At 40.7% G+C, this 27,619-nt stretch overlaps 1 protein-coding gene across 2 annotated transcripts in view; it reads right to left on the bottom strand.

Moving 5' to 3' along the window:
- MYO1A (myosin IA) overlaps nucleotides 1-27,619 on the bottom strand; it is a 106,775-nt gene that overhangs the window by 72,790 nt on the left and 6,366 nt on the right. For both annotated transcript variants that reach the window (XM_073663351.1, XM_073663352.1), the window contains exons 2-3: nucleotides 11,667-11,817; nucleotides 6,683-6,798 (exon numbers count right to left, since the gene is read on the bottom strand). In XM_073663351.1, the coding sequence (XP_073519452.1) occupies nucleotides 6,683-6,798; nucleotides 11,667-11,795 (245 nt within the window). In that variant the 5' untranslated portion in view covers nucleotides 11,796-11,817. The remainder of the gene's footprint in view (nucleotides 1-6,682; nucleotides 6,799-11,666; nucleotides 11,818-27,619) is intronic.

Genomic DNA, 27,619 nt, shown 5'->3' with positions numbered 1-27,619 from the left:
TATCTACAATATTTATCTATTTATTTATAGTATTTATCTACAACATATATCTATTTATAGTATCTATCTAAAATATTTATCTATTTATAGTATCTATCTAAAATATTTATCTATTTATAGTATCTATCTACAACATGTATCTATTTATAGTATCTATCTACAATATTTATCTATTTATAGTATCTATCTACAACATGTATCTATTTATAGTATCTATCTAAAATATTTATCTATTTATAGTATCTATCTAAAATATTTATCTATTTATAGTATCTATCTACAACATGTATCTATTTATAGTATCTATCTACAATATTTATCTATTTATAGTATCTATCTACAACATGTATCTATTTATAGTATCTATCTACAATATTTATCTATTTATAGTATCTATCTAAAATATTTATCTATTTATAGTATCTATCTACAATATTTATCTATTTATAGTATCTATCTACAATATTTATCTATTTATTTATAGTATTTATCTACAACATATATCTATTTATAGTATCTATCTAAAATATTTATCTATTTATAGTATCTATCTACAACATATATCTATTTATAGTATCTATCTACAATATTTATCTATTTATAGTATCTATCTACAATATTTATCTATTTATTTATAGTATTTATCTACAACATATATCTATTTATAGTATCTATCTAAAATATTTATCTATTTATAGTATCTATCTAAAATATTTATCTATTTATAGTATCTATCTACAACATGTATCTATTTATAGTATCTATCTACAATATTTATCTATTTATAGTATCTATCTAAAATATTTATCTATTTATAGTATCTATCTAAAATATTTATCTATTTATAGTATCTATCTACAACATGTATCTATTTATAGTATCTATCTACAATATTTATCTATTTAAAGTATCTATCTAAAATATTTATCTATTTATAGTATCTATCTACAACATGTATCTATTTATAGTATCTATCTACAATATTTATCTATTTATAGTATCTATCTACAACATGTATCTATTTATAGTATCTATCTACAATATTTATCTATTTATAGTATCTATCTACAACATATATCTATTTATAGTATCTATCTACAATATTTATCTATTTATAGTATCTATCTACAATATTTATCTATTTATTTATAGTATTTATCTACAACATATATCTATTTATAGTATCTATCTAAAATATTTATCTATTTATAGTATCTATCTAAAATATTTATCTATTTATAGTATCTATCTACAACATATATCTATTTATAGTATCTATCTACAATATGTATCTATTTATAGTATCTATCTACAATATTTATCTATTTATAGTATTTATCTACAACATGTATCTATTTATAGTATCTATCTAAAATATTTATCTATTTATAGTATCTATCTAAAATATTTATCTTTTTATAGTATCTATCTACAACATGTATCTATTTATAGTATCTATCTACAATATTTATCTATTTATAGTATCTATCTACAACATGTATCTATTTATAGCATCTATCTACAATATTTATCTATTTATAGTATCTATCTAAAATATTTATCTATTTATAGTATCTATCTACAACATGTATCTATTTATAGTATCTATCTAAAATATTTATCTATTTATAGTATCTATCTACAATATTTATCTATTTATTTATAGTATTTATCTACAACATGTATCTATTTATAGTATCTATCTACAACATATATCTATTTATAGTATCTATCTAAAATATTTATCTATTTATAGTATCTATCTAAAATATTTATCTATTTATAGTATCTATCTACAACATGTATCTATTTATAGTATCTATCTACAATATTTATCTATTTATAGTATCTATCTACAACATGTATCTATTTATAGTATCTATCTACAACATGTATCTATTTATAGTATCTATCTACAATATTTATCTATTTATAGTATCTATCTACAATATTTATCTATTTATAGTATCTATCTACAATATTTATCTATTTATAGTATCTATCTACAACATGTATCAATTTATTTATAGTATCTATCTAAAATATTTATCTATTTATTTATAGTATCTATCTAAAATATTTATCTATTTATAGGGTAACGTTTCTCCTTATGGAGAGTGACACACCAGCGCTGGCACGTCAAGGTAAGGAGGCTTATTCGCCGTGCAATGCTCCTCTGGGAAATTTAATATGCAAATAGCCTCTTGAGAGAAAAAAAGGACTTGAACTCTATAGCGCCACCTATTGGAAGCAGCAATCCTACAAGTCACAATGAAACCTTTAACGAGTCGTGCAATAGGACTTAGTACAAAAGCCTTAGACCTCAGTCCAGAGCCTCTCATCTAGCCAAATCAGTTCTCATACTTTGCACTGACGAGGGCCAACAGCCTGAAACACCGTGTCTGCAAATTGAGATTCTGTTTTGGCTTTTATCCTAAGTCATATTGCACGACTCGTTAAAGGGTTGATTGTGACTTGTAGGATTGCTGCTTCCAATAGGTGGCGCTATAGAGTTCAAGTCCTCTTTTTCTCTCAAGAGGCCATTTGCATATCTATTTACAGTATTTATCTACAATATTTATCTATTTATAGCATCTATCTACAATATTTATCTATGGCATCTACAGTGTATATATCTATAGTATTTATCGGTCTGTCAATGAAATCTTAGTATAGTAGGATCATTTGCTAAAGATAAACGGCCTGAAATCCCTCTGATTGTCATTAAACATGTTTATAGAAATCAGTCCCCTAAATTGCCCCAGAACTGAAAGCACAGAAAAAGCACAATAATCCATATACCGTATATTCCGGCGTATAAGACGACCCCCCTACTTTCCTGTTAAAATATAGAGTTTAGGATATATTCACCGTATAAGACTACCCCTTTTCCAACGCATACCAAACACCGGTAAAAATTAAAAAAAAACAGATTTGAATTTAACATGGTCCTTTTTTTAATTTAAATTCTTATGACATGCAGGTATATAGCAGGAAAACTGTCACTCATAAACATATTAAAATAGGGGGAACCCCACGTCATTTTTTGGGGGGGTCCCCCATTCTAATAGCTAGTAAAGGCTAGGTATTCAGCTGGGGGCTGATATTAGTAGCCTGGGAAGCTCCGTGGGTATTACCCCCTTCCCAGACTTCAAACATCTGCCCCAGCCGTCTGCTTAACCTCCGCTAGAGACTATAATGATGGTGGATCCCACGCCAATTTTCTTTTTAAAAAATCCTTTATTTTAACACTAAATGACAATTGAGGGGTTAATAAAGATGCAGTCCCTAAATTATTATTAATTTTGTAATTAATTTTTCCCAAAAATGTTGACGTGGGCTTCGCCATATTTTTGTGTCCAGCCAGGTACAGCAGGCAGGAACGGGCTGCCCCCAACCACCAGCTGCCTATTTGTACCTGGCCGGACACAACAATATAGGGAAGCCCTTTTTTTTTTAATTATTTCATGAAATAATTAAAAAAAAAAAGACGTGGGGCTTCGCCCTATTTTTGTGTCCAGCCAGGTACAACTAGGCAGCTGGGGGCTGGAATCTGCAGCGCAGGGAGGCCCAAGCTTTCTGGGCCCCCCCCCCGCTGCAAATTGCAGTCCGCAGCCACCCCGGAAAATGGCGCGTTCATAGAAGCGCCATCTTCTGGCGCTGTACCCAACTCATCCAGGGCCCTGGTGCGGTGGCTCACTGGGTAATAAAGGGGTTAGGGCCAGCTTGGCATTATCAGCTGGCCCTAAGCCCGAAATTCATGGGGTCACGCCAATATTAGACATGACCGCCATGAATTTCTAGTAAAGTAATTAAAAAAAACACAAACACCCAGAATAAAGTCCTTTAATTGAAATAAAGACACAATTTTTTAATGTTCTAAATTAAACCATACTTACCATCACGCCCATTCCAGCTGAAGCCAACGATCTCCTGCAATAAAAGTAAAATAATAAAGCAACCTCATCCTTACCTCTCCATGGTTCCCAGGACCGGTCCAGCTCTGCTACATTCACATGACAGGCTGGACCGCAGCAGAACGCTGCCGTTCAGCTTGCCATGCGGCAGACACTGAGAAGCGCAGGCATGCTTGTGCTCCTCAGTGTCTGACTGTGACGGCATCCAGATGAGCCGAGATCATGTCCAATGAACTCGGCTCACCTCATGCACGTCACTGACAGCGTGGGAAAATTCTCCTGCTCCCCGCATGCGCAGTAGAAGTTTCCCACGCTGTCAGTGACGGACGTCCAGGAGGTGAGCTGAGTTCATTGTCGGCTCATCTGGATGCCGTCACAGCCAGACACTGCAGAGCGCAAGCATGCCTGCGCTTCTCAGTGTCTGCGGGATGACAGGCTGGATGGCAGCGTTCTGCTGCGGTCCAGCCTGTCATGTGAATGTAGCAGAGCTGGATCGGTCCTGGGAACCATGGAGAGGTAAGGATGAGGTTGCTTTATTATTTTACTTTTATTGCAGGAGATCGTTGGCTTCAGCTGGAATGGGCGTGATGGTAAGTATGGTTTAATTTAGAACAATAAAGAATTGTGTCTTTATTTCAATTAAAGGACTTTATTCTGGGTGTTTGTGTTTTTTTTAACTTTTACTATGGGGTTAGTAATGGGGGTGTCTTATAGACGCCTCTCCATTACTAACCTGGGCTTGATGTCAGCTGGCATTATAAGCTGACATCAACCCCAGCCCTATTACCCCCTGCCACCGCACCAGGGCAGCGTGGAAGAGCGAGGCTAAGTGCCAGAATTGGCGCATCCTATGGATGCGCCATTTCTGGGGCGGCTGACGGCTGGTGTTTCTAGCCTGGGAGGGGGCCAATATTCATGGCTCCCTTCCTGGGCTATTAATATCAGCCCCCAGCTGTCTGCCTAGCCTTTGCTAGCTATTAAATTAGGGGGGACCCCACGTCATTTTTTTGGGGGGGTCCCCCATTTTAATAGCTAGTAAAGGCTAGGTATTCAGCTGGGGGCTGATATTAGTAGCCTGGGAAGCTCCGTGGGTATTACCCCCTTCCCAGGCTTCAAACATCTGCCCCAGCTGTCTGCTTAACCTCCACTAGAGACTAAAATTACGGGGAACCCCACGCCAATTTTTTTTTAAATAAATCCGTTATTTTAACACTAGATGACAAGTACAGTAATCAACACTGTCACTGTACTTCATATATATGTGACTGACATGTTTCTATCTATCTAATCTATGTGTGATGCTCTATCTTTCTGTTATAAATTGTCGGGTACAGATGCTGAATTGCCGGCCGGCTTTTTTAAAGAGACGGTGCATGAAAACACTATTATTTGTTTTAATAAATCCTTTACACTAAATGACAAGTACAGTAAGCAATACTGTCACTGTACTTCATATATATGTGACTGACATGTTTCTATCTATCTAATCTATGTGTGATGCTCTATTCTTTCTATTCTAAATTGTCGGGTGCCGGCTTATGCCGCTGCTGAATTGCCGGCTTTTCATATATTGTCACAGAAGCGATGCGAACTTCCCTGCTCCGGACACAGCGCAGCGCTTCTGTGACAAGTGAAAGCTGTCGGCACAGAAGCCCTGCGCTGTGTCCGGAGCTGGGAATACGCAGCGATGTGTCAGTTTTAGCACAGAAGCGCTGACCGTCTGGACCTACCGCCGCCGTATTTTAACTCCCTCCACCTTATATTAACTCCGACATGACAGGGATACGGCCACGGCAGCTTATTAACACCCCCAGAGTATCCCCGCATGTCAATTTCTGAAAGTTCAAAAGCATTACCGGCGTATAAGACGACCCCAGACTAGACAGAAGATTTTTCAGTCTTCAAAAGTCGTCTTATACGCCGGAATATACGGTATGTGTAAAAAATGTAGATACATACAGTAGTTTAAAGTGGTTATCCGGGACTATTTTTTTTTTTTTCACAATGTGACTAAGAACCACCAGGCAAGTAATTGCTAACTACCTGCCTTTTATGCAAGGCGCCAATCTCTGCCGGCACAGAGCGGTCACAGACCGTTTCTGCTAGCGATTCAGTGGTTTCCACTGACGTTACGTTGACAGAGCAGCAGCTTCTCTTCTGCTCGGCTCTGTTGAAGGGGTGTGACTGCCGACATCACTGCCTAACTACGGGCAGCCGGCTGTTAATCAGCATGATGTCAGCAGTCAAGCCCTGTCGAAAGAGCAGCCCAAAGAAAGAAGAAGAGCTGCTCTGATGCCGCCAGTAGCGGTCTGTGACCACTCTGAGCAGGCGCTGGGTACAACAGGCAGGTAGTCAGCAACTACCTACCTGTTAGTTTTTAAGCCCATGAAAAAAAAAAATCCTGGGCAAACCCTTTAACCTGTATGGATTTGCTTTTGTATTTGAATTGTCTATTACATGTACAATGTTTTATGCAGTTGCACTTAATAAGTATATTTTTTTTATAGGGCAGTTAAGTAAAAACATGAATAACGTCTGTCATCTCTGGATCGTCTATGGACATTTTACAGACTATTAAATCTTTCACCTTGCACTTTGAGATACCTGCCCTTTGAGACCTGTGCTTACACCTGCACTTTATTGACTTTGCTTCCCCTTCGGGTGGATGACTTTACTGTGGTATGTGATTTCCATACATATACACAGTAACTACTGATTGATGGAAGTTTCCAAATCAATACAAAGGTTCCCTTTATTACACCTACATGTGTGGCTTCAGCTGGTACAGATTGCAGTTTCGGTATTCTTCCACTTTCTCAGGTGTGTAAATGGAAAGTTGCTTGTAGGGGTTCACTGATATGACGACATTTCCTATGTAGGTCTGGAATATAGCAGAGGGCATGTGAGATACATACATAAAACAGGAGAAATCACAGAGCTTCTGTAAAAGTTTTCTGGTTCATTGGATGAAACAGGGCTGATTTATAAGTAGTGCCATAGTCTTATTTATAGGAGTGGACGGTGTGGAATAGGTGTGGGCATGCAACCTGACATATGACAACTATTCAGTTTCTGCATGAATGGGATAATTATAAAGAATGGCCTCCTTTTCTTTACATAACACTTTCCATAGATGGTAGGAACAATGTTCAGCATAACCTGACCTCTGATGGTGCAGGAAATTGGTTACAGATTATAATCCATACTAACATAATACCATCCGGCAGCTGCTGCGGATCTCTTGGTTGCTCTTTGATTCTGTGTGTCTCCCACTTCCCCAACTTCTCAAAACACATCCCTAATGGCCAGGAGATGGCAGAGATGTGACTGAAAAGAGATGCATATGTTGGCAGCAATAATTTGGTAGCCTGTGGCATTTAGTTAACATTTATTGGGTATGAAAAAGTCCAACGTCACCACGAAACCATTGCTCATATCTATACACTACCATGCCCAGCCTCAATTGTTCACAAAGTATGATAGCTCCATCTGGATGGCCCCTAAGTCTACGCTCTAGTAAACACAGAGCTAATAGTTGCCGAAAAGCATTTGTGATGAAAAACATAGACACATATATTATCACGTGTTCATTAATACTAAGGGAGCATTTGTGCTGCACGATTATCAAGAACAAGAGTTCCTAGGAAGGTTAATTTCCTGATAATCGTGGAGTGTAAAAAGGCTGCCAATCTCCTGATGAACAAACAAAAATGTTATTCACCGGATGAAATTATTTTTTGTCAAGCTTAAAAATTATCATTTACACCAGCAAATCATGTTATGTTAAGGTGACTTGTGGTGGTCAGAATAATAGCCTATGCGCACAAGACAATCTATTACTGGTCTAGTACAGATCGTTCTATGCGCATGGGATCTACGGACTAATAAATGACCGCCTGTCACGGGTGCGTCAGATGTGAGTCGCTCTGCATCTGGCTGCAGAAGTTCACTGCATTTGGCATTGCAGACGTCTTCTTAAATCCTTCTCACTTTTGGACCCAGCGGCAACCTCCCTCCTGCTCTGATTGACACACCCTGGTCTGGGTGTTTATAAACTCTCAGTCTGCTGCAGGGAGTCGCCGGTGATATTCACATTTTCCCTTGTGAAGGCTTGGAGCTATAGCAGTAGTTTAGCTTCCTCTCTGGTGCCCTTGGAGGACGTTTGGTGTTATCCCTCTGGTGTCTACTCAAGCTAAGTTTCCCCATTTGTTTGTCTCCCTTATTGTCTTTAATTTAGTGGGGTCTGACCAGTGTTCACCCCCCTCCCTATCAAGGGCCTAGCTCTAGGGATATACAGGGCTTAAGCTTCCTGCTCTAGGATTGGTGTGGAACCAATATAGGGATGGTAGGGAAGGCAGGGTGTTATTAGATCTGCCTAGGGATCTCCACTCCCCCTTTCCCTAGTGCCTGGGCTTCCTTCCCCTCATGCCTTTGTGTTGTACTTAGTCTTTCCCACACTGTGTGAGACACCACCAATCAGAAATCATGTAGTCGATTGTTGGCGGTTGTTTAGTGCCACAGGTCATGTTATGTCAAATAAACACTTAGCGTCTTTTTAATCACTTTTATATTTTATGCATAGCAACAAAACAAAATTGGACCTAATGGCAAATAATGCTGCTACTAGTCTTGGACTGGCCCACAGGGTAAGAGGTCAATCCCCTGTTGGGCCCCTGTGCAGGACAGGGCTCCACACTCCCCTTTTTGAGTAACAGCTGACACAATACACTTGATTTACAAAAGCAGCATCTCATCATTCATGCAACTAACTACTCAGTTTATTATTATATACATTTGTGAATGAGGGTGATGTAATATTAACATGCAGCTGAACACTGGGCCCCTGGATTCAATGTTACTGGTGGGCCCTTGGCATCCCAGTCCTATACTGGCTGTTACTCTACACTATCACATACAGATTCACATACTACAATTTTACAACAATAGTAAAGGTATAAAAGTGGTGATACAAAGTATGATTGAAAAAACATACGTCAAGCAAAGGCAACCATGGTGGAGGAGGGTGAAACAGATAAAGAAAAATAACCATTACATTTCTTATCACAAAAAATCTAATAAATCATGTTCAAAATGCCCAAAGATGGAGAATTATTGGTATGCATCTTATCACACGGCAATATGACGGCTTCATTACTACTATTACGTGCCATCTTCCACTTATCCTATCCTTGCTCATGGCTCATGCTATTCTCTTATCTTCTTCTATCTTATCTTAGTATGCAGAACCTTTGGCAAGGTCACACTTGTAAGTAGTGGGTTTAGCCTGTGTCTTCACAGGCTCATCTCCTACAGTCACATCCACTACTATAAAAGGGTTATGCTTGTTTTTTTTTGTTTTTTCTTGGAAACAGAGAGTTAATTTAAATAGAGTACATAAATAATGCAGATTTTCTATAAAATGAAAGAATACGTCTGCTCACTTAAGTACACTTTATTGATCTATTTCAATTACTACTTTGGCCGAGTACAAGCCAAAAAAATAAACATTTCATTTTATTTTTTAGATTTATATTCAGCTTAGAATCTGTGTGCAGCCACAATTGAATGTAATCTACTCCACCCCACAATATTCATATAAAGAATATAGTAATACGAATATAAAAAGTACTATTAAAAGCAATATTAATATACATACAAGGTGTAATGCACACGCCCGAGCAGAGCAGCGTGTGCGTGTGATTCCACTGGACCGTGCCGGAGAGTGAATGCCTGGAGGGGCGTAACTAGGTATTCACCCGATCCGACCAGGGTCGCACGACGGCATACGATGCCAGTGCACCAAGGAGGAACCGAGCAGAGGGACCAGGTGCTACTCCAGGACAGACCCCGGACACGGCTGTTGACCCACACAGGGGAATACAGGAACAGACTGGTTAGGCTGGCACACAGACTGGTGGGTATAGGCAGGCACGACTGGTATGCAGGCAGGCGGGTATGCAGGCAGGGGGGTACAGGCAAGCACGGCTAGAGTGCAGACAGGGAGGCACTAGCAGGTAGGAACACAGGCGGGATAGGACCCAGTACACACTGGGACTCAGGAACAGAACCACAGATGTGGCAGACAAACACAGCAGAGTGAGGCCGCCCAGAGAGGTGAGCGAGAGCAGGGCAGGACGAGACCGCCTGGAGCGGTGAGCAAGAGTAGAGCAGGACGAGGCCGCCTGGAGCGGTGAGCAAGAGTAGAGCAGGACAATGCCGCCTGGAGCTGTGAGCAAAGGAGTCAGAGCAGAGCGAGACTGCCGGAGCATTGAGCAAAGGAGTCAGAGCAGAGCGAGACTGCCGGAGCAATGAGCAAAGGAGTCAGAGCAGAGCGAGACTGCCGGAGCAGTGAGCAAAGGAGTCAGAGCAGAGTGAGACTGCCGGAGCAGTGAGCAAAGGCAGAGCAGGCTAGAACCGCCGGAGCGGTGAGCAAAGGCAGAGCAGGCTAGAACCGCCGGAGCGGTGAGCAAAGGCAGAGCAGGCTAGAACCGCCGGAGCGGTGAGCAAAGGCAGAGCAGGCTAGAACCGCCGGAGCGGTGAGCAAAGGCAGAGCAGGCTAGAACCGCCGGAGCGGTGAGCAAAGGCAGAGCAGGCTAGAACCGCCGGAGCGGTGAGCAAAGGCAGAGCAGGCTAGAACCGCTGGAGCGGTGAGCAAAGGCAGAGCAGGCTAGAACCGCCGGAGCGGTGAGCAAAGGCAGAGCAGGCTAGAACCGTCGGAGCGGTGAGCAAAGGCAGTGCAGGCTAGAACCGCCGGAGCGGTGAGCAAAGGCAGAGCAGGCTAGAACTGCCGGAGAGGTGAGCAAAGGCAGAGCAGGCTAGAACCGCCGGAGCGGTGAGCAAGGCAGAGCAGGGGGGACAGGGCTCTGTTCACACGGAACAGACAGGAAGGGAAAGGCAGAACCAGATACCCACAGGGTACTTGCAGTGAAGTAGCGAGTGGACCACAAACTCACAAACGGGAGTACAGTGACAACGAGCAGGAGTTAGGTACGAGTTCAGACTCTGCAGAAAAAGGAAAGGTACGGACATAGAGAAACACGGGAAACAGGCTAGAAGAGTATACAGACAAGAACAGACACAGTAGCAAGATACAGGAGCGGGTCTAGGTAGCAGCCCCTAGAAGGCGGGAGGAACAGGCTAGGAGCGTGTTCAGACAGAACAGACAAGATACAGGAGCGGGTCTAGGTAATCGGCCCCCAGAAGGCGGGAGGAACAGGCTAGGAGCGTGTTCAGACAGGACAGACTAGATACAGGAGTGGGTCTAGGAATGCAGCCCCTAGAGGGCGAGAGGAACAGGCTAGGAGCGTGTTCAGACAGGCCTGGAAATACAGCCTCCAGGATAGGCAGACAAGAGAACACAGAAGGGACCTGGCACATTCAGAGTGCAAGAGCACACTGAATGAAACACAATGCTCATTCATGGGTTAATTGGAGCAGCTGGGTTAAATACCAGGTGACAGACAGCAATAGGCTGAGGACGCACAAGGGGTGTGCCTGCAGCAGGTACAAAAAGCAGGAAGTGATCGGGCGCCGCCCTTAAGCAGCAGCACACAGAAGCAAACAGACAGCATGGAGGGAAGCCAGAGAGACATTCTGGATTGGAGATCAAGTGCGCGCTCTTGCACAGTGGGAGATGGACCACTATGCAAAGACGCCGCCAGGTATGTTGCACAAGGCATGTAGGCAGAATGGCATGTGAATAGAAGCTAAGCAGGTGATATATAATGTGATGAGTGTGGTTGTACTTACATAGATCTCATCATGCTTGAAACGTTCCTTTAGGTTCTGGAGTAGAGAATCTTCATTGAGAGTTGGAAGAAGAATCATGTCCCCTACTCCAACCATGCCGTCCAGGAAGGAGGTTGAATCGAAAGCCATATTTCAGGTCCGGGCTTGGGATCTGCATAAATAATGGAAACATTTTATGTTATAAACAGCCTTTTACTCAAAACCTCGTGTAAAATTGGCCAATGCATATGCTATACTATATATTGCAATGTAAATCAAGATGGTCAATTACATTTCAAGGCATGTTCCAGGTTCATATAAATAGTTAGTGAAAAGAGCTGGACAGGATCAGGGTAAGTTTTTAACTAGGGGCCTATCTGATTGGAAGCCCAATGCGAAGTGACAGAAATAAGATTTTTGGCCTAAGGTACACCACAGCTGGTCATGAATTAGACAAGTTGTGGATTCACACCCCCCGTCCCACCCATTTTGACAGTGCTGGCCAAAACGAAACGTCAAAAGATGCAAAATTTTTCCACAACACAGCTTGTGAAAAAAATGAAAGTAATTTGATAATTTATTCAGACCAAGTAGGGGAGGAAAATATGGAATTAACAGAATAAATTCCTATAAGTACTTGGATACTCCTCATACTTAAATGATGACCTAATTCTGTAAGGCATGAACTTCACTAATGTTAAATAATATTCTAGATTGAACAGGTTCAAACTTCCTTGAAAAACGGTTGTCAGAGGAGTTCTGCAGTAGACCAATTTTGCAAATTTCCATATACTGGTACTTAGATCCAGACTGTCATTGAGTTAATGCCATAAAGAAATATTTTACCACCCTTTTTTCTTGTCGAAAGATATATTATCATAATGAAAAGTGACATTATCACCAAGCTTATTTTCCATCAATGGATCGTCCCCCTGATGAAGCAACGGCGAAACGCACATCAGGCGCAAAAACATGAGGCAATGTTGTTTGTTTGATCCAGTCTTAAAATTGTTACTGTTTCATATCTTTTGGTCCAGTGTGGTATTTTATGTGGATGCAACAGTATTTTCTCACCCATTTATGCCATACTATGTGATATGTCAAATTATATGAAACACTCCTTTTGCACTTTATTGGATATTTGTATATAGTGTTTTATTTTTTATAAATAAGTCAATGTATTTTCTATGAATTACTAATTTATGCACTAAGTAATTTTACTCTATATATCTACTATATATTTACTCTATATACAGTTGTGCTCAAAAGTTTACATACCCCGGCAGAATTTTTCCTTTCTTGGCCTTGTTTCAGAGAATATGAATGATAACAAAAAAACCTTTTTCTCCACTCATGGTTATTGGTTGGGTGAAGCCATTTATTGTCAAACTACTGTGTTTTGTTTTTATAAATCTTAATGACAGCCAAAAACATCTAAATGACCCTCATCAAAAGTTCACATACCCTGGTGATTTTGGCCTGATAACATGCACAGAATTTGACACAAATGGGTTTGAATGGCTACTAAAGGTAACATCCTGACCTGTAACCTGTTTGCTTGTAATCAGTGTGTGTGCATAAAAGCTGAGTGAGTTTCTGGGATCCAAACAGACTCTTGCATCTTTCATCCAGCCACTGACGTTTCTGGATTGTGAGTCATGGGGAACGCAAAAGAATTCTCAACGGATCTACGGGAAAAGGTAGTTGAACTGTATAACACAGGAAAGGGATACAAAACAATATCCAAGGAATTGATAATGCCAGTCAACAACGTTCAAACTGTGATTAACAAATGGAAAATCAGGGGCTCTGTAAAAACCAAACCATGGTCAGGTAGGCCAACAAAAATTTCGCCACAACTGCCAGGAAAATTGTTCGGGATGCAAAGAAAAACACAAGACAAGCCTCAAAAATTCTGGAACAAGGTAATTTGAAGTGATGAGACCAAAATTGAACTTTTTGGCCACAACCATAAACGGTCACCAAGGCCTATGATGAAAGGAACACCATTCCTACAGTAAAGCACGGAGGTGGATCGCTGATGTTTTGGGGAGGTGTGAGCTACAAAGGCACAGGAAACTTGGTAAAAGTTGAAGGAAAGATGAATGAAGCACGTTATCAGCAAATACTGGAGGCAAATTTGCACTCATCAACCCAGAAGCTGCGCATGGGACGTACTTGGACGTTCCAACATGACAACGATCCAAAACACAAGGCCAAGTCGACCTCTCATTGGCTACAGCAGAACAAAGTGAAGGTTCTGGAGTGACCATCTCAGTCTCATGACCTCAATATCATTGAGCCACTCTGGGGAGATCTCAAGCGCACAGTTCATGCTAGACAGCCCAGGAATTTACAGGAACTGGAAGCTTTTTGCCAAGAAGAATGGGCAGCTTTACCAATTGAGAAAATAAAGAACCTCATCCACAACTACCACAAAAGACTTCAAGCTGTCATTGATGTTAGAGGGGGCAATACACGGTATTAAGAACTGGGGTATGTGAACTTTTGATCAGGGTCATTTGGATGTTTTTGGTTGTCATTAAGATTTAAAAAGAGAAAACACAGTAGTTTGACAATAAATGCCTTCACCCAACCAATAACCATGAGTGGAGAAAAAGTTTTTTTGTTATCATTCATATTCTCTGAAACAAGGCCAAGAAAGGAAAAATTCTGCCGGGGTATGTAAACTTTTGAGCACAACTCTATCTACCTCTGTCATTGGTGACATTGCAATATGGTAGAAAAGAATCTATATATTAGGAAAGTCCACCATCTTTAGGGGATTCAATCTTCCCTTATTCTACTGTACTTGTGCTTTATATCTATGCAACTATATATCAATTGTCATATTTATATTTTGGAGCCATTTTTTAGATACATCTTGATTCATAGGATTAATGCAAACATAACTCATTTCTTGGTTGGTATTTGTATGGCAGTGTCTCCAAGTACATATGCATGAGAGAGAGCAGCATCTTTAAGAATTGAGGGTGCAGTACAAAGCCTCCCTGGTACATACCATCCAGATAAAAAAGAAGGACTGGAGGCATCACACCAAGAGTATGTACAAAAGTTGATTATTTATTCATAAGCCCATTGTGGTGACATTTCAGTACCAATATGTGAACCTTTTTCAAGCTTGCAACCTCATATCATAAATGGGGGAACCGTCGTAATCTCCTTGGCCGGTGCAGATTGCTGGTCCATCACTGAATGTCACTCTCATCCAGGCTCCATGATGGTTTCTCCTTCGCTCAATATAACCTTGTTTTCTTCTTTTGGTGTGAGCACTGGTTTAGGTTTGGCTATATGTAAATCCCATATAATTTAGCCGGTTTATTACATTTCTGTCACAAATATTAAGTCCTCTGTCCAATCATTCATTGTACATTTGTTTTGCTGTGCATTTTCCATCTTCGAGGTGTATCCCTTGGAGTTTTCTGTCCTGACTCTTTGACATCGTCCTTGCTCTACCATATAATTTAATTTAATAATCTTTCCATTTTCCATGAACTTGTATCAAGTTTTACAGAAATCTGACTGACAACAACCAGAAACTCTCACCGCAGTCAATTATGAATTTCCATTGTGAAGGAGTTTTATTATCCTTTTTGTCGTCTCATTTGACAGTTACCAAGTTGAGCCATGTATTAATCCAATTAGCCAAGTCCAAAAGCGCAGTAAGGTTTGTACCTTTTTTCTTCAACTGCAAATAAAAGGGGTTGTCCAGTAGTTGAAAGCCCAGGTAGATTAAATAAAAATCATACTCACCTCCCGGACCATCCCCGCTCATGACCGCGTCCCCCAGGTTGTTTCTCCTGCTCTTCATCCGATCAGTGGCTGCAGCACTCACGTGACACCCTGCAGGAGGTTTATTCTAGGGGACCGGTGCTGACTACAGAGGAGCAGCGCCAGCTCGGAAGTTATGTATCATTTTTTTTTATTTTCTTCACCTCCCTGTGCCCACTGATAAAGGGTTGTCTTGTAATAAACAAAACTGTGAACAATTTTAAAAACTCCTTTGTAGTCATTTTCTCCAACTCACCTGCACATCCCCTTGGTAAAGACGGTAAAAATTAGCGCTATGGAAAAAGGCCCATATGTATGTAACTAAACCATATGGTGGATTTAAGAAAAAAAAAAACATAACAAACAAAAGACAGAATACCCAGGGGAGCAGAGGGAATAAAATAACAGCAAAATTGTGCATTTTTACCTTGATGACGAGGCCTCTATACCTCTGCAAAACATAGCTAGAAAGCTGCCTGCTTGCAGCTACAACTAGAGGGATCCTAGGCAGATATAACACCCTAGAAGACTGTATTCAACATTGTATCCAACAGCTTTAAAGTTCCCTCAACTGGTCACAGCAGATAGACTTTAAATATTACATACTATGTCTATACAGGGGATTAAAGGGAATCTGTCAGTAGGGTCAACCCTGCTAAGCCGTCTATATGGGCATGTAGGTCATAGGAAGCTGAATAAAATGATACCTTGATATCTTCGATCCAATGTCTTGTTCCAGAGAAACCAACGTTTTTCTTAATATGTAAATGAGCAGTTAAGATCTATGGGCCGGACACAGATCTCCCAAGGAATCTGCCTCTAGAGCTTATTTTAAGTTAAAGGGGGTGTTACCAGTGTGAAACATGTAATGATTGACAGTCTGGTCTCCTAATCTTAATGCAGAGCTGTGTGTGATTATAACTAACATAGTGAAGCAGAGCTGAGCTTTATCTAATTACAAACATCTCTGCAATTGTAGCTCTACTTTCATAGTCCTGTCAGCACTGCAGTACTGCCCTTCCCCCCACACTGGCTGCCTGTGAGATGGAAGCTGAAGTACTGCAGCTGCAGAGATGTCAGTGATATCAGGACATCAGACTGTCAGTCATTACAAGTCTCACACTGGTAACATCCCCTTCCTTTTAAAATAAGCTCTAGATGCAAATTCTCATGCAGGTCAGTGTCCGGACAAAAGTCCTGAACAGCTCATTTACTTATTAGGAAAAACGTGGATTTTTCTGGAATTAGACATCAGGTCACAGATATCAAGGATCACTTTATTCAAGTTTCTATGACCTGCATACCCATATAGACGGCTTAGGAAGGTTAGTCCTACTAACAGATTCCCGCGGAAATGTTTGGACTTAAAACTAAGCTGATGATAGAAGATGGAGATTCATTCTTAATACTGTAAATTTTAATATTATTGCACAGGTTTTCATTTTGTTGTTACCATATATACAGTGGGGAAAATAAGTATTTCATACACAGCCGATTTTGCACGTTTTCCCACCTACAAAGAATGGAGAGGTCTGTAATTTTTATTGTGGGTACATTTCAATTGCGTGAGACAGAATCTAAAAAAAAAATCCAAAAAATCACATTGTTTGATTTTTACTGAGGGAAGGAGTTTGTTGGCCAAAATCTCGCGATACATGACCCTATCCATCCTCCCTTCAACACGGTCGTACTGTTCCCTTTGCAGAAAAGCACCCCAAAGTATGATGTTTCCCCCAACATGCTTCACGGTTGGGACGATGTTCTTGGGGTTGTACTCATCCTTCTTCTTCCTCCAAACACGGCAAGTGGAGTTGATGCCAAAAAGTTAAATTTTGGTGTCATCTGACCACATGACCTTCTCCCATGCCTCCTCTGGATCATCCAGGTGGTCGTTGTCAAACTTCAAACGGGCCTGGACATGTGCTGTAGTGAGCAGGGGGACCTTGTGTGCCCTGCAGGATTTTAATCCATGACGGTGTAGTGTGTTATTAACGGTAATGTTTGAGACTGTGGTCCCAACTCTCTTCAGGTCATAAACCAGGTCCTCCCGTGTAGTTCTGGGCTGATTTCTGACCTTTCTCAGAATCATCCTTACCCCACAAGGCAAGATCTTGCATGGAGCCCAAGACCGAGGAAGATTGACAGTCATCTTGTGTTTCTTCCATTTTCTAATAATTGTGCCAATAGTTGTTGCCTTCTCACCAAGCTTCTAGGTCTACAATTTTGTCCCTGGTGTCCTTAGACAGCTCTTTGGTCTTGGCCATGGTGGAGAAGTTGGAGTGTGATTGATTGAGTGTGTGGACAGGTGGCTTTTATACATGTAATGAGTTCAAACAGGTGCAATTAATACAGGTAATGAGTGTGAGTAAGAGGGCTTCTTAAAGAAAAACTAACAGGTCTGTGAGAGCCAGAATTCTTGCTGGTTGATAGGCAGTATATCAAATACTTATTTTCCCCACTGTATAGTCTGGAAAGTAAGGTCTATATTCAAATACTGACAGTAATTTCTTTTTATAACCCACAAATTACAGGCAGTGACAGCGGTTTATGGTTGGCACATAGCAACAAGACATTTTATTACGAAGCTCTGGACAGGCATAGAATATGCACTAACACTGTAAATGTGAACTCTGCTCTCTAATAAGGGCAATAAAATGCAATGATCATTACTTCTTAGAGGGTTTCACTCAGCTCAGAATGAAACCTAGAACCTCGATGGATGTGATGACACTGTTTTATCATTTTATAATGCTTTACCAGCACATTTTCAGGATCACATATTTAAAGTAATACTACCAGATTTAATATATCTTGCTTCTATGTTGCATTATCAGTCCTTGAAGTTATAGGCCCAGAGACTATAGTCTCCTTGTATGAGAATGCCATAACCGCACTTCCCTTTTCCAATCTCAATCAAGTTTGACGCCATCTGCACAAATAATGAAGCCATTAAAAGGGTTGTCCTGGCTCGGGTCAAAAGTCTGTGGGAACTCCTTGTGATTCCCCAATAATCCTGATGTGAGTGGGTGTCACGTGACCGCACGTATGCAATTTGCAGAATTGAGAGAATCAGGATGAAACTAGTCGGCGCATAATTGCAAGTATGCAAATGGGTCGCACGGGGAATCATAACAGTAAGAGCAGAGCACACTGTCACTATTCGACAGTTTCGAGTCATAGACTGCATGCATACTTTTGTCCGAAGCCTGGACGGGAACAGCTTATGTCAAGATGGAAATTACCAATTAATGGGATCTTCACATATTTGAACTTCTACTCCATTCATTGTCAAGATTAGCACCTGACTTTTATATGGACTTGTTTGGAGCTTTTTTTCCTTTTCATTTTTGCCTGAAAGTGACTAATTGGAAACTCAACCTTCCAGACAAAGATCTGTTTATACTACAATCACCTTGACATTGTACAGAGGTGACTTCCGTTTCACTATTCATGTGAACTTTTAGGCAAGGCCTGTGGTTCTGCAGATTTGGTGGTGATTTTCAACAAGGATTTTGCACCAGAAATAAGGCAACTGCAGACTTTATGCAAAACATACGGACTAAGCCTAAAACCGGTGGCTGCAGCAGTGATGATTTAGGTCAGCCATAATACTTGGGGAGAAAGTCGGCGCATGACTGCAAGTATGCAATGCAAATGGCTTGCAAGGGGAATCATGACAGTGAGAGCAGAGCACACTGTCACTATTCGGCACTCTGCAGTCATAGATGGCATTCAGACTTTTGTCCGAAGCCTGGACTGGAACAGCTTATGTCAAGATGGGAATTATCCATTAAAAGGGCTTTTTAATGGGATCTTCCCAGAATTACAACCTATCACATATCCACAGAATGTGTAATAGGTGTCTGATCGCTATCTGTGTTCTGTCTTTGAATGTAGTGGTGGTCACACATTTGCACTTCTACTCCAGTCATTGTGAATGAAAGGGACTGAGATTAGCACCTGACTTTTACATGGACTTGTTTGGAGCTTTTTTTTCCTTTTCATTTGTGCCTGAAAAGTGACTAATCGGAAACCCAACCTTCCAGACAAAGATCTGTTTATACTACAATCACCTTGACCATGTACAGAGGTGACTTCCGTTTCACTATTCATGTGAACTTTTAGGCAAGGCCTGTGGTGCTGCAGATTTGGTGGTGATTTTAAACAAGAATATTCCACCAGAAATAAGATTATTGCAGACTTTATGCAAAACATAAGTGCTAAGCCTAAAACCAGTGGCTGCAGCAGTGATGATTTAGGTGAGCCATAATACTTGGGGGGCAAGAGGGGGTTGTTCGTTCAATGTATTTAAAAGATTATTTCCATCTTTTAGCTTCAGGAGCCCACCACTCTGCAGACTCAGGACTTCCTGGTTTCCGGGCGGGGGCGCTCCTTCTTGAGTGACAGTTTGGGCCAGCAGCATTGTTGATCCACATATTAGGCAGCTTTGACTCTGCAGCATCGGAAACATGGTGGGGCTGAAGCTGGCAGGAATTTGGTAGTAACAGTGAGCTGCGGTCGACCTCAATAAGAGAACTTATAAGTGCTGCACTAGTTCACCCGCCAGTGCTAGACTGCAACGGTGGCCGATCTCCTTGGCAATAAACAATAAATGAGCAAAAAGAAAATTGTTAATATTAGAAGAACAAGTCAAAATTTAACAAAAAATCAATTAAAAAGTTGCTTGTTTTTCCAATCACTATCCAATTCTATCCATCCATGAAGAAGAGAGTAACCCTTTAACAGTTGTAATGAACGTAGTGCTCAGTGTGGAGCCGCTCACATTAATGCTTCTTTTTCTGTAACTCAATGTCAAAAATAACTAATAAAACTCACAGCGATCAATAAAAGACCATACTTAGTAGTTATGAGATAGACTGCGGATCTGGATCTGGTGTGCCCATCTTTGGTCATTCTGGGACATGTTTTCTTCTATTATATGAATGTACACACCACTATTTCTGGAAATTGCACATTAATATCCAGTCAAGTCCATTTACCATATAGCTCATTCAGCTGACATCCGGAATAGCAACATCAATACACCGGAGAGGAAGGATGTGGCTCCAGGATACAAAGCACTGAATGAATTGTCATAGGCACACTCCTAGCATGGAACAAATAAAGCCATGCGGAAACCTCATGAGTTAACATGGTAAACATCCTGACATGAAGAAAAACTCCTCAGCTCTGCTACATAATAATTCTGTCTTCACCAACAGTCTCTAACTTGGGGGTTTCCAGTTATTGCACAACTACAATTCCCAGCAAGCCCAAACAGACACTTCCGAAAATTGAATATATCTATGCAAACAAAACTTCTGCACCTGCCATTTGTACATTTAGGCCCAGATTCGTCAAAGAGTTTTCTGGCATAAAAGTGCTTGAAACATTGCAAAATTTCTGAACAACTTTTGCCATTTTTACAATGGTTCCAGCCAGCTCCGCTAAAGGGGCGAGGCTAGGGTGTGATGTACAGTTGAGACCACATAGTGAATCCATGAGATTGTCAGGGCCCATGCATGTTATTACTGACCATAAGATCATACACACTATAGTGAACCTATAAGCCTTGAAGTCAGAAAAATCTCTTCATTGCGTTCAGCGATATCATGTGCATGAATGTTCCTCCGCAGACTGGAAACCATACTTATTTGTTGAGTCTTCTGTGGTTGAAGGTGATGATCTGGATCCACATAATGTCCCTATGATAAAGCTGACAGAGTTAACATGTGGACATACAGACAGAGCCATTGTTGTCCTCACTCCTTTATGTCAAGCAATGAAAACCTTTAAAGGGTTATAAAAAATAACAAAGTAAACTACAATATTAGTGTCTTCGGATCAAACTAATAGGCGCTAATGAGATGGCCTGATCCTCGGATATAAATGCCTTTTAGTTCATTTTCCATCTATAGCAAAGTAAAGACAAGAGACCCAGTGTAACTTAGGGTTTCTTTTACATCTCTGACAAATATTTTCCATCAAGTAATATTAAGAACCTTTACAGCTAATAGAGCAAATGGTCCTAAATAACCATTGAAATACAATTTTGGTCCACACTTATGTTCAGCAATCGTCTGATGAGTTTACTGTATTTCTGAAGGGAGCATAGAAAGGCTTCATATATCTGCTCTGTACTTAATAACTGAATGTGAATTGGAGATATAAGGGTTGGAAAGAATAAATTGATGAATTACCATCTGGGCCTCTAAGTGCCATACTCTACAGATCTCTCCGCTGAAACGTGAACATTGTTGTATTACCTGTGATAAATAATGCTTTCATCTCATTTCGAATCTATTGATACAAACCACACTGGTATGGCCAGACAATGAGCACAAGAGCAGTCAGGGTTAATGGTTACATTACTGGAAGACTTGCATTTATTGGCTTCAGAACATTGCCAAATGACCCGGGCTGTAGATGCAGAGGTAGCAGTCGAAAGAAACCTCTGCCGCATAATACTGGTATAAATGGCACATGGTGGTTGGGAAGCAGTAAGAAAGGTTTTATATTTGGACCAATGCAATTCAAATTATGCCTCCGGGAATGAGTGAAAGACTATCTGCATGAACTGACCAATTTTGATGGGATTTCAGCGTTCTTGACAAAAAGGAGAACATATTCACTAGCACTTTTCCTTGTTGTTAGAAACACCATAAAATTGTAAAATTATGGAACCCGACACCTCAAGTCGACAAGATCCATAAGAATTTGTTGGAGTCTCTACAAATGTTCCATAAAGAGTAGAAAAAGGAGGCCACTCCAGTCCTTTGGTTGTGTTCATTATTGCAGCCTAGCCCTAATCACTTGATGTGTCATTTCAGATGACCTTTCAGAATAGGTGGTCTAATCTGTATATGTCCATAATTCTATTTACTGGTCATCATATGACTTATATCCTTCATGTTTTACCAGTTTTCCCTCTGCAGGCTCTATATCTAATTTTCAGTTGTTTTTGAGATAGTGAGTGGAGAAAATGTTGCTGTGAATCCAGCACTGGAGTGAAATAAACACTAACACTAAATCAATAACACGAGTCTGTGTGTGACTGTGCCCCTGTCTTTAACACACTGTTCCTCTCTTCTTCTCCCTTATTCCTTCACCATAGACTTCAATAGAGCTGTAATCTGATCCCTCAGGCCTGTGACAGTCCCTCTTGCTTTGACCAACATGGATTTTAGCTTTTTATCAGAGTAAATGATGACTTTGGGAGGCAGAACAGAGGAGAAGTGGCTCATAGGTGGAGAAAGAAGCAGATTTGTCTGATTAGGTATAATACAAGTTTCTTATATCTGATTTAACCTAAGAAAAGTTGTGGACTAATTTCTAAAAAAAAGGCAGACCTTTACTACTTATCCTAGACAATACGTTTAAGAGCAAAAGCCAAAATGGCAGTGTGAACAGGGCCTTAGTCAATACATTCATGTGAAGATAAATGAAAATTGGAATGGACCCAATTAGAAGGCATGGCAATATTTGCTGGCCCAAACATTCTGAGATCAAATCCCAAAGATTCTGATATAGGTTTTTAAGAGGTTGTCGAGTACTTGGATATTGATGACCTATCAATAGGATCGGACATCAATGTAGATTGGGGGGGGTGACACCTGACAGGCCCGCAATCAGCTGCTAATAGCTTCACAGGTGGCTGCACGTAAACAGTGTGCGGGTTGGGACAGCACAGCTCCACATACTGTGCACTGCAGCTTAACTTCTATTCACTTCAATAAGAATGAACCACAGTACCCAGCAGTGGCCACTATACACAGCGCCCTGTGACTTCGGGGGAGGGAAAATGGTAACTAGGCTGATAGGTGGCGATTTAGGGGAATAATAATCAGATAGGCGGGCATTGCTTGGCGTCTCCCGGACGCCAAGAATGTTGAAAACCAAAAAGATAAAACTACTTTTCTCTGCAATCAGACCTCTGCTATGGGCCATACAGGTAAGTATAGATTTAATTTTCTATACCCTGTATGGCCATAGTAGCGTTCTGGTAACTCCCAGGGGGTGACAGATTCCCTTTAAAAGTTGAACAGTGATGGTCAGACCACCAGCACTCCAACACAGATGACCTATCCTAGGTCATCAACATCACTGTAGTAGATTACCACTTTAATGGAAATATGAGTGACTTGTCAAGTTAACTCTGATATACAGTATAAAGGGAAAAGAGGGAATGAGAAAGTTAATGAGAGAGGGACTGTGCATGTTGCCTAAACTAACTATATATTTTTTAGTATTTGTAAGGAAGAAGTAAAGCGTCAATGGAAGAATAATTACTTATTTGCTCTTGTCTTTTAAGATCCTCTCCTTGTAGTAAAATAATTAAATATTTACTAGCTCCATTTGCTCCCTCCCCTCAAGCTTTTAACTTCCATTAACTATAAGTTTCATTAGATAATGTCAGAAATGTGATCAGTCGAATCTCTTTAAAGATGCTCGGCTAGACTACAGACTGCAAGTGAAATGTCCAAGTAAAGGGATATGTAATACACCATTAGCCAAGGGTCATCTGCATTCAGTGAACATGCCACAGAGTCAGCCCATGTAGGGCCCATGTAGGGTCCATGGAGGGACGGGGCCCATTATAGCCTGTACATGGATGAAGTCTTCACATCTGTTGCAATGTTGCCTAGAGGGGACGAGGGACTAAATGGGGACGCTGCCCCTGTTACTGTGCTTAGGATGGTGCAGACATCAAGGAGCCTTTGAAAGGGGTCTAATTTTTATCCTTATTTTACCACTTTTTATTATATTGCATCATAATATATTTCAGAAATACATTATGTAAATATATATTTTTTACATTTAGTCTTAAAATGGATTTACACAGGATGATTATCATTATCCTAGAATAATCGGTCAGGGTAAAAACTATGCCAATCATCCAAAGAACGTGCAAAATTCTCATTTGTCGAGTGAAATGATTGTGCACAAAATCATCTTTTACCAATCGTTCTGTGCACACGGGAGATGTGATCTGCTTGTCTAAACAGTTTATTAAATGACCGCCGGTCCGCGAACAAATAGCTGATTAGCTGTTGTTTAATGATGCAAGTCGGGAGGTGTAAATCCGCCCCAATTCTACCAGTACAAGACTTACTGTTGTCCAGTTGATCTACTAAGGTAGGATGCACTACATTGTAGTTGTATCCTTCCAGATCTTTTCTCTTGTAATATCCCAAGTGTAATGATACCAGATGACCAGCTTTTGGTAAAAAAAAAAATGATTTCACAATTCTCTTTCGGGAGATGATTATGATATAAGTGTCTATGTGTGGCCACTGAGTGGTTGTCATGTGCATTGCAGCCAAGTTTTTTGCTTCGATGGATTTATAATGTAATGAATTTGTATTTTGAAAAATTGGAGTCCTTAAAGAGAACAGGTCAGGTGATGCATGCTGCACAATCCATACATAGGGAGAGACCTGTCAATCACCTGAAGCAGTGCTGGGAAGAGGTGGCCTGGAGCAGGGCTGGACCAGTCTAGGATCTTCAAAGTATATTTTCTCCAAAACACTGCAGCATTTCAGAAAGCAATATTCATGGATGCAATCGTGCAGCCAGGCTGCGATTCATGCTGACAGGGTTTGGGCAGCATGAATCGCCTGAAGGGTTCTCTTTAAAAAAAAATTGTGGAAAGGTAAGGGAGAGCACATCTGTAGTGTGGTAGCTTCCTCTGAATAGTACAGAAAGCAGGCCAGTTTACTATGTAAAGCTGGTTATATACAGCTCTGGCAAAAATTAAGAGATCACTGCACAGTTTTCTAAAAATCCCCATCTCTACATGTCTGACAGCCATTCCATTCCAGTGTCAGTTGAAGTCCAACCAAAGTCCACCTCATTCTACTTAATGTGCTTCTGATTAGGTGATCACCTGAACCAAATCTTATGTAACGAGGGAAAGTATAAAAAACACTGCTGTGGTCTTCACAATCCTCTTGCAATAGGACAAGCTGGATGGCAAAACCAGTAATAGACATAGCCCAAAAGTAATTTGAATGAAAAAATAACTTTTAACCATGCCAAAGGAGTTTAAAAGAAAAGTCTTGAGTGAGGAAAAGAAGGGCTCAATTCTGGCTTTACTAGCAGAGGGATACAGTGAGTGTCACGTTGCCTCCATCCTTAAAATTTCAAAGATGGCAGTCCATTACAACAAGGTCAAGCAGCAGACATTGGGGACAACAAAGCTACAGACCGGCAGAGTGCGAAAGCGACTCTCCACTGACCGGGATGACCATCATCTTATTCAAATGTCACTCAGCAACCGCAGGATGACATCAAGTGACCTAAGGAATGGCAAATGGCAGCTGGGGTGAAGTGCAAGGCAAGAACAGTTCATAACAGGCTCCTAGAGGCAGGCCTCAAGTCATGTAAAGCTAGAAAAAAGACTTTCCTCAATGAGAAGCAAAGGAGAGCCAGGCTGTAGCTTGCCAAATACCATAAGGATTGGACCATAGAGGACTGGAGTAAGGTAACCTTCTCTGATGGGTCTAATTTTCAGCTTTGCCCAACACCTGGTCATCTAATGGTTAGACGGAGACCTGGAGAGGCATACAAGCCACAGTGTCTTGCACCCACTGTGAAGTTTGGTGGATCGGTGATGATCTGGGGATGCTTCAGCAAGGCTGGAATTGGGCAGATTAATCTTTGCGAATGACGTATGAATCAAGCCGCATACAAGGTTATCCTTGAAAAACACTTGCTTCCTTCTGCTCAGGCAATGTTCCCCAACTCTGAGGACTGGTTTTTCCAGGAGGACAATGCCCCATGCCACACAGCTAGGTCAATCAATGTGTGGATGAAGGAGCACCACATCAAGACCCTGTCATGGCCAGCCCAATCTCCAGACCTGAACCCCATTGAAAACCTCTGGAATGTAATCAAGAGGAAGATGGATAGTCACAAGCCATCAAACAAAGAAAAACAGCTTAAATTTTTGTGCCAGGAGTGGCATAATGTCACCCAAAAGCAGTGTGAAAGACTGTTGGAAAGCATGCCAAGACGCATGAAAGCTATGATTAAAAATCATGGTTATTCCACCAAATATTGATTTCTGAATTCTTCTTGAGTTAAAACATGAGTATTGTTGTTTTGTAAATGAATAAGAACTTGTTTTATTTGCATTATTTGAGGTCTGAAAGCACTGTTTCTTTTTTATTATTTTGACGATTTCTCATTTGCTGCAAATAAATACAAAATTTTTAGCTTTGAATTTCGGAGACATGTTGTCAATAGTTTATAGAATAAAACAGCAATGTACATTTTACTCAAAAATATACAGTACAGACCAAAAGTTTGGACACACCTTCTCATTTAAAGATTTTTCTGTATTTTCATGACTATGAAAATTGTACATTCACACTGAAGGCATCAAAACTATGAATTAACACATGTGGAACTATATACTTAACAAAAAAGTGTGAAACAACTGAAAGTATGTCTTATATTCTAGGTTCTTCAAAGTAGCCACCTTTTGCTTTGATGACAGCTTTGCACACTCATGGCATTCTCTTGATGAGCTTCAAGAGGTAGTCACCGGAAATGGTTTTCACTTCACAGGTGTGCCCTGTCAGGTTTAATAAGTGGGATTTATTGCCTTATAGATGGGGTAGTCACCGGAAAAGGTCTTCCAACAATCTTGAAGGAGTTCCCAGAGATGCTTAGCACTTGTTGGCCCTTTTGCCTTCACTCTGCGGTCCACTCACCCCAAACCATCTCGATTGGGTTCAGGTCTGGTGACTGTGGAGGCCAGGTCATCTGGCTTAGCACCCCATCACTCTCCTTCTTGGTCAAATAGCCCTTACACAGCCTGGAGGTGTGTTTGGGGTCACTGTCCTGTTGAAAAATAAATGATGGTCCAACTAAACGCAAACCAGATGGAATAGCATGCCGCTGCAAGATGCTGTGGTAGCCATGCTGGTCCAGTATGCCTTCAATTTTGAATAAATCCCCAACAGTGTCACCAGCAAAGCACCCCCACACCATCACACCTCCTCCTCCATGCTTCATGGTGGGAACCAGGCATGTAGAGTCCATCCATTCACCTATTCTGCGTCGCACAAAGACACGGTGGTTGGAACCAAAGATCTCAAATTTGGATTCATCAGACCAAAGCACAGATTTCCACTGGTCTAATGTCCATTCCTTGTGTTCTTTAGCCCAAACAAGTC

Source organism: Phyllobates terribilis, unplaced genomic scaffold (assembly GCF_046119375.1).
Source record: "Phyllobates terribilis strain yellow unplaced genomic scaffold, ASM4611937v1 Scaffold_2__4_contigs__length_985480577, whole genome shotgun sequence".
Lineage (NCBI taxonomy): Eukaryota > Metazoa > Chordata > Amphibia > Anura > Dendrobatidae > Phyllobates > Phyllobates terribilis.
This window is presented reverse-complemented; position numbering and strand designations above follow the sequence as displayed.